Source organism: Limulus polyphemus, unplaced genomic scaffold (assembly GCF_000517525.1).
Source record: "Limulus polyphemus unplaced genomic scaffold, Limulus_polyphemus-2.1.2 Scaffold159, whole genome shotgun sequence".
NCBI classification, from domain to species: Eukaryota; Metazoa; Arthropoda; class Merostomata; order Xiphosura; family Limulidae; genus Limulus; species Limulus polyphemus.
In genome coordinates, this window is record NW_013665769.1 from 440,419 (window position 1) to 449,601 (window position 9,183).

The window sequence follows — 9,183 nt, forward strand, 5'->3', positions numbered from 1 at the left end:
AAAATTGGTATGGAGGTTCATTAGGTTCATGCGAGAGTACATATAAATTTTCTGTTTTGGATTTTGTAGTTTTTATGGGCGTTTTTTTGCATTTTTTTTACCATTACTTCGCCCCCTGTTGATGGATCGTCACCAAATTTGGCATGAAGGTTTGTTGGGTCCATGCGGAGATATATGCAAACTTGCGGTTTCACATTTTGTGCTAAGGGAAGTAACTTTTCATGTCCTAAGATAGCCTTTCATTAATCATGAACTTACATAACTTCTGTACAGGGGACGGGTACTCCAGCTAGTCATTAAATAATTCTGTTTGTCATCATTTGCTCAATATTGTTGCGAAGTTCAAAAGCACTTCAGTTTACAGAATATAAAAATATATAATCAAGAGCTATATTATAAGGGCTGTTAATAAATATCCCCGATTTATTATTTGAATACTGAAAACCTTAACTTAAATCAAAGTCTACAAGCATTTGACATTCCATTGTCTCAACTCTTATGACTTCGCACCAAAAATTCACGACAAAAGCCATGCTGAGAGGTTTTATCAAAGTTGTCTGTTCTCTCTATTATCAGCTAGCACGTTTTTAGTCACTATTTCTGGCATTATTGCGAGGTAACTCCGCTTGTGTTGTAACATATTTTCTATATTATCAGCTATCACATTTCCTTGCGCTACTTCCGACATCACCGAGAAATTAGAGTACTTGTTCTAACAAATTCCGGTTTTTGGAAGCTGTAATCTAAATCTGGCGTATTTGTAGGCCCTTTTAGACAAAGATAGGTTTGCAAGTACTATTGTTAGTGAACCATTTTTTAATAGAGAATAGATTAGAATGGGAATTCGTTAGGTTAAGACGAGTAAACTGTTTAGTTTAAATCGGCTTAACGCTAGTATTACCGGTATTACCAACTAGTTCCATCTTCAAGATTTATTTTTCATTCTCTACCAGGCAAAGTATCTGATTACACTTCTCTCTATAGTCCTGATATCTAAACGCAAAACTTAAAAAACAAAACATTTTCTCTCCTATAAAGACAGGTATGAATGGAACGTGTACTGTCTAATTCCACAGATAAAAGTACATAAACAGTTTATCTAAAAATATCCTATATATATTTTGACTCAACCATTTGAATAATAAGGATGAAACCACATCCAAACTAATGTTTCTACTGTAGGTTCTGAAACTACCAATATTAAGAGAAGGTCAAATTAAATATCTCTTCTTGAGAGACGCACCAAAGATGTTCAATGAAGAAGATGTAATAAACAAAAAGACATTTTCTCTAAAAGCTAACAAAACCACATCACAAAATTTTCCATCCTGTGTTACTTTTTCAGTGCTTATTGAATCTAAATCACGTGGTTTGAAAATGGAACATTTGTTCTCTTTTGCCTTAGCAACTTATACTGAAGTAGCTTCAAACAAATACAGTTATTTGTGCCACCTAAGGTAGGATTTGTGCCTGCAAAGTTCTTACTGAGCAATAACAACTCATATCGTAGGATTTATGCATACACAGGAATGACTACAACAGAATACACAAGCTTGCTTCCCTTCGACCACTTAATTCTGTAAAATCAGTTACGTGTTATTACCCAAACTTTGTTTTGAATTTTGCGCAAAGCTACACGAGGGCTATCTACGTTAGCCGTCCCTAATTTAGCAGTGTAAGACTAGAGGGAAGTCATCTAGTCAACACCATCCACCGCCTACTCTTGACCGTTACATTATAACGCCCCCACGGTTGAAAGGGCGAGCATGTTCGGTGGGACGAGGATTCGAACCCGCGACCTCAGATTGCGAGTCGAGCGCCCTAACCACCTGGCGATGCCGGGCCCTGAAATGAAGAAATTAAAATATTAGAAGATAGAAGCTTTCCAAAATGGTATGCTGCAGACCCAAAAATTAAAAGAAATCCGCGTTCCAGACACGAATAAAACAGACTAAAGTGACTGAGTTACGTTCAAGTGGGAAAAGGTAATACATGAAATTAAAAAAATAACCAAAGAAATTAGTAATTCATATGGACATTTCGAGTTTAAGCCTTTTTTCAGAATATTACAGTATCCGAATCTTTGTTCATGAGCACTGTGCTTGGTTCTTTAAAGAAAAACTTACTATTTACTTTAATTAAAGAAAGTACCTAAAAAAGCTTCTAGAAGTGATATACTGGCTGAGCGTGGCACAATGATTGTGATTAGTATGCCAAATTGCGGCTCTGTAGATCCTTTGTTTAGATCCAGTTACCGCAAAAAACAAAACAAAAAAAACACCAACTTTGGGATTGTGTGTTACTTGTAAGGATGACCGACAAATCCCACTATTCAGCGAGACAAGAATAGTTCAAGAGTTAGTGATGGACGCTGTTGACTAGTTGCCTTCCCTTTAGTTTATCAGTTTAAGATTCGAGATGGCTAGTGCAGAAAGCGATTGAGTAGCTTTGTAAGAATATCCGAGAAAGAAAACTATTAAGGTGATTTATATAGCCTTGTATAATCAGTAAGTTCAGTTTATGTGTATTAGTAATAAATATATTTTGTATTGTTATATGTGATTCATAAAGTAACGTTTACCGTGATTTTTAACCTTCCCAAATAAAATCTTTTCTTAACCAACAATTGTGATATTCGTTTCGAGACACCACGATAACGGTCTTGATAAACAGGAAAAAATTAACAGAACGTAGACATTACCTACGCTGAGTTTTCCATGTTGTTTTTACCATATTCAACTGCGTGAAATTTACGGCAACAATAGACATGAACATACTTCATATCAAGAAGTGGAATATTAAACAAAAAACAATGTTAACATTGAGCAACGTTCCATCCAAGGGGGAATGAAAAACGAAACTGTTTTCCATAGCCTCGAACTCTAAATCTTATTTATAGGATATTAGCATAAGTTGGAGTGGAGGACAGCGTTATGGGAACAAATTCGCTATTTTGGTATTAAACAAACATTTCCAAGTAATATTCCGACAGCTTCATTGGTAGATATATACATATATCTCAGTGATAATTCTTTGGCATAAGTCCACATAACACTTGCTGATTTATTCTATAAAAGCTATTCTCTTTGCAGACGTCGGGAGCGACTCAGAACTCATTCGTCATCAGGGTTTAAAAAGAAAGGTTTGATGTTTTTCTTTACTTACGTTATCATCAAACTGAATAACAAACAACACAATTCACGTTGTCCATAATATGAATTTGGTATATGCTCAATTAAAAAAGAAAAACTTTTTCAAAAGAATCTAAGTTCTTCTTTGGACTTTCAAAAACCGGTAACTATTAACATAATATTTAGTAATAGGAACAATATTAGTATGACACATATATATTTCACTCTACCCCTAAGCAATGTAACTGATATTCTTTTCAACAGTAAAACAAATCTATCAAAAGGATTCAGATCTGTTTTTCATGGATTTTCGTAAACCGTCTAAATGTTATTTTTATGTAACATTTGCAAAGTCCTTTATACAAAAACTTGTTTCCAAGATATTTATACAATCTTGCTATGATCTGAGCTTTATATATACATGTATGATGATACTGTTTTTCTTAGATAACCTATTTTACTATAATATGTTTGTGGTAATATTTGTTTTACGTTTTCCTTAATGAGTGCGCGTATTTTTGATATTGTAGGTTTTGAATGATAGATGTATTTTCCTGTAATGTGTGCATGTGTTGGGGCAATGTTGATTATTTACAAGAAAATTATATATATTTTGTTCGTAATATGTGTATGCGTGGTATTATTTGTTTGTTGAAGATAGTTATATTTCTGTGTAATTTGTAATCTGTAACCTGCCCATAGAATTGTTGGTTTTACACATTGTTGTATTTTTCGGTAATGTGTGGCCTGTCCATAGAATTGTTGGTTTTATACATTGTTGTATTTTTCGGTAATGTGTGGTCTGTGCGTGGAATTGTTGGTTTTACAAGAAAACTTTATTTTCTGAAATTTAATCTTTCTTCGAAATAGGTTATAAGTTGTGACACATATTTATAAATTACTTGTATATCTCAATATGAATCTTATATTAAAAGTACTAAAATTAAGCACGAAGTTCAATGTATTATTCGACTAGCGTATAGCCCGTCAAAAATGACGGGGCAAGTACTACCATCCACACCCTATAGTAGACCATAGCCTCATATTTCATTTTGTTTGTTTGACGTTGAACACAAAACCACACAATGGGCTATCTGTGCTCTGCCCACCACGGGTATCGAAACCCAGTTTCTAACGTTGTACGTCCGTAGACATACTGTTGTGCCACTGGGGGGGGGGGGGCTCACATTTCATAGCTAACTGAAATAAATCAATTTTGCAAAATCAAGCTTGCCAACAAACAGGCAGAAAAGTGCAGTTGAGGCAGTCAAACGTCGGTAAATTCGTTTGTGAACCAATAAAAATTAAGATAATTTATGAAAGGAATTCGTGGCGTATTCATGAAATAATTATTGGTAAACATCAGTTAGATTAACAACTTCTAATATATTGTTACGACACCGGAAGTCACGTGATGCTGCTGGCGCGTTTGGCGCTGGTAGCGTGCGTGGAGTTTCTCGAATGATCATGAATTTGCTCGGCAGCTCGAGTGTGATCTAGATGCCCTCTTTTTTAGTATATAAGCCTGGCAAAGAAAGCCAGCTGGATATATAGATGAATGTATGATAAAGCGAACAGTAGTCATGGTAAGTTTCGGGCGAAGTTATCGAGATGGTGAATTGCTGAAGTTTCTAGGAAAGAATTTCTATGGGAAATTAACAAACAAGCAGATACGTAACAATATATAAAAGCCAGTGCGTTTTGATAACACTACGTTCCAACAATGGCTTTTATGCCATGTCGCTTAGCAACAAAAGTATAATCTAATATTGTTGTTTGTCTATGTACTGAAAGTATAAAATGAAATGTATAGACAACAAAACTGGAAAAATGTGTTGATTAAAGAGGTTTGTTTTCTATTTAAAATGTTGTTTATATAACAGAAAATAGCTCAATTCAGAAATGATTTAAGTATAAAATTGAACCAAAATTATAATTTCTTGATAAATTTTATGCACTTGGCTCTAGGCTAGGTGATACCACACTACGTTTTTATTTTAGGTTTACTAACACTCACTACACTTATAAGGTTTTACGGCCCCTTCTCACGACCCCTTGCACTTCCGTCACTAGAATTGTAATAGACAGACAGTAATCGAACTATTCTATCTGGATAAATGTACTTTGGCTTTTATGACTTCTCCTATATCGAGAAATCAAGCGTGACGTGACGCATACAGGCTTTTATGTAGGTTATATTCACTACTTGTCATTGAGTGATATCAGTTTCGAGGAATTACAAACCTCTTTATAACTGATGAATTCTCCGAAACAGTGTTGTTTTAGGTTATATGCACCTGAACTTCACTTTTGAATACCGTGGAAGAATAATACATGTATATGTATATATATACATATACAGCTTTCAAACTATTGATTACATTAATAGTTAATAGGCTTTTGAATCAGCACTATAAACAAATAATGAACTAACTATCGCATTACCGTTATCGGTCCAGGTTGTTAACTCATTGTCATAGTGGATAATGCCTCTGGTAATAGCACACAAATGCGTGGGGAGTATCCCATCTATCAGACAAAATCCAAACGCTGATGTTAATCTAGTCAGCCGTCATATATACACATAAAAGGTATACAGATCCTGTTTAAAAATAATCAAACCTAAAAAGATTCTGGAAAACTGTTCTAAATCATGAAATAGAAACATTCATAACTCTAGTAATGTATATATATATATATTTATATATACGAAGTTTAAAATAAGTTAATTTGGTAAAATATTATATATTCATTTACCACATGATTTATTTTAACGTGAAAACTATTCAGTTAGAACCAGAAAACCTAATTTGATGTCAAAAGTTTATAAATAATTTCTAGAGACATAGGTTTTCATTAATTAGCAGTTGATACAATTTTTCACCAGTAACACTTGTAGCTAATATAAACATAGGATAATATAACAGTTTTGGGGGCATTTATAGTCGGGATAGAATCAATACCAACAATCATAATAATACGGCTATAACATAAACTTAGTTTATACATATCTCAAATACACACAAAGTAATAAAGTATAATTTGCTAAAATGTTTAGGTAACGGGAGATCAGTATCATTGTTACTCCTGGATTAGTCAGTGGTCTGACTAGGATTAACATTATTAAGTCAGATTGGAGAAGACGGTAGTTCTATTGAAATATGAATAATAACCTTGTTGTACAGTTCTAGTAGGAAGATTCGATAATAATAAAGACTACTAGTTACTTTTATGATTATAAAAATCGTGGCATGATCAGTTTGTTTTATCAGGAACCAATAATTGAGAAACATATTTAACAGTCTTTGTTATCTGATTATAAAATTGAAAACTTATCAGAGATAATAGAAAAAAGTTGTCCTTTCACTCCAGATTTCAATAACGTGATTAATTATCCATCTAGGCTGTCGAAAATTCCGATCTTACTGACTATACAATAAATTCGAATCAATAAAAACAAGATCCAGCAAGGAAGAAGTCTGTAAACTAGCTATTATATCTCTAAAAAGTTTGACTCCTTGTAAGACCCTCTCCCCATCCCCACCATGAGTAGAAAGAAGGTAAAAGTCAAATTTCAATGTCTAGTGTAACTGGAAGAGGAATGCACAATAAGTGGTCTTGATTTTTAAAGCGATAACATGTAATAGCATGAGTAAGTACAGAATTAGTAGGTAATGTGTAACAACATGGGTAAGTAGAGAATTAGTAAATAACGTGTAATAGCATGAGTAAGTAGAGAATTAGTAGGTAATGTGTAACAGCATGGGTAAGTAGAGAATTAGTAGATAACGTGTAATAGCATGAGTAAGTAGAGAATTAGTAGATAACGTGTAATAGCATGAGTAAGTAGAGAATTAGTAGGATGATGTATAATAGCATCAGCAAGTACACACATAGTAAATAACGTATAATGGCATCAGTAAGTACACACGTAGTAGATGATGTATAATAGCATCACCAAGTTCACTCGTAGTTAACGTATAATGGCATCAGCAAGTACACACATAGTAGATGATGTATAATACCATCAGTAAGCACATACGTAGTAGATAAAGCATGGTTTTGAGTTAACTGTTGCGGGTAAAATACTCACAAACTACTAATTTATTTTATGGTCAATCGAAAATAAGCTAAGACCACCTTTATTAAAAGACCAAGAAAGACGATTAGCTTCTATACTCTATAGGATGTACTTTTATTGAGACAAACTTTACTACCATAACTGGAAAATACTTAACAAGATCATATGGAGAATTTATAAGTTTTAGATTATATCAAGCAGTACTAGCCACAGCTTCAGTTTTATATTATATCAAGCAGTACTATCCACAGCTTCAGTTTTAGATTATATCAAGCAGTACTAGCCACAGCTTCAGTTTTATATTATATCAAGCAATACTAGCCACAACTTCAGTTTTATATTATATCAAGCAGTACAAGCCACAGCTTCAGTTTTAGATTATGTCAAGCAGTACTAGCCACAGCTTCAGTTTTAGATTATATCAAGCAGTACTAGCCACAGCTTCAGTTTTAGATTATATCAAGCAGTACAAGCCACAGCTTCACTAAGCACCAATGACCTACCACGAATAAAAGTGTAAGAATGCAGTCGCTTTCATAACTTCGAAATTAAAAAAAATAATCAGCTTTTTTGTTCTAACAAGATAGAATTACCAAGAAAAATACCTGCAAATTGGATTCCAGTAATGTTCCAATTAAAATCCAAACGGCAATCTACATAGTTTCTTCATGCTCCAGCCCATAGACCATTGTTTTAAATTATTAAACTTCGATTCTGATATAAGAATAAAATGTCTTAAATTAAAATATTTTAGTGACTTTTCAGTTGTCATTAGACTGTTAGTGAATTGATTGCAAAAAAATGTTGGTAGATTAAAAACAGATTTTTCGTTACGTTTGTAGCTTTTAAATGAGTTTCTATTTTATTCCGATTTTTTCCTAGGCTTGTTATTTAATGTATTTAAAATTAGCTGCAATTTAATCGCACTTGGTTTCCCACCAGGTTATGAGTTGAATAGAAACTCAAGCTGAAACATCATTTGCCTGGTACTTATATCAAAGTTATGTATCTGCAAACACTGATTCGGTTTGGTTGCATGACGTAAAGTCAAATCATTTGCCGTTTCAGATAATTATACAAAAAATAAGGTGAATTTTGAACTTTTACACATTTTTCAAAAAATAAATAAAACAGTTTTCTGACGTAACATTTAAGCCTTTTTTTCATCCGTGTTTTTGCTGAATTCCCAGCAATTAAGATTTTTCTTGAGCTACGTTTGTATACAATATAGAATTTAAAACTTATGGATAAAATTAAATGTAATATATTTGTGATCAAAATTATTCTACGTTATTCAATTAAATAGTTCCATGTGTTTAAATATAAATCTTCAATTTTGTTTTAAGGTACTATATGACCTTTAGTCAGTACATTATAATTGGATAAAGAAAGGAGTTTGAATATTTTATGTAAATGTTTACCTTAAGCAAGAAAACTGATCTTTTCAGGAGATGTAGAGACCAGTGTGTGTGTTTTTGCGGTGAATTTTGGTTTTAAACTGTGTGTCAGATCTAATAATTCTGAGGTTAAGAAAGGATAACTGTTTATTGTTTTCGTGTTCTATGGTAAATTTGATGTTGGGATGAATGGAATTTATGTGTTTAAAGAAAGTTAGTGTGTGTTCTGTAGAAGTGAAACCATCAAAAGTGTCATCGACATATCTGTACCAGTATAGTGGTGGATGAAGCGCAGAATGTATGGTTTTTGTTTCGATCTGGGTCATGAATATATTGGCAAGAACGGGCGAAACAGGACTGCCCATACTTAAACCAACTATTTGAAGGAAATGTTCTTTGTTGAAAATGAAGTTGGTTTTAGTCGTTGTAAATTCTAAGAGAGAAGCAAAAAGTGTGATGGGGATGTGCATTAACTTGTTGGGATCATTAATGTAGAGGTTTAGTGCAATATTGCAAGCTTCATTGGCGGGGACTTCGGTGAAGAGTGACACGACATCAAAACTAGTCATTAAGG

General features: G+C 33.3%; 1 protein-coding gene across 1 annotated transcript in view; it reads right to left on the reverse strand.

The window, feature by feature from the left end:
- LOC111084892 overlaps positions 1-9,183 on the reverse strand; it is a 44,735-nt gene that overhangs the window by 16,955 nt on the left and 18,597 nt on the right. Inside the window, exon 2 of the mRNA XM_022381389.1 lies at positions 5,577-5,660. Coding sequence (XP_022237097.1) covers positions 5,577-5,660 — 84 coding nt within the window. The remainder of the gene's footprint in view (positions 1-5,576; positions 5,661-9,183) is intronic.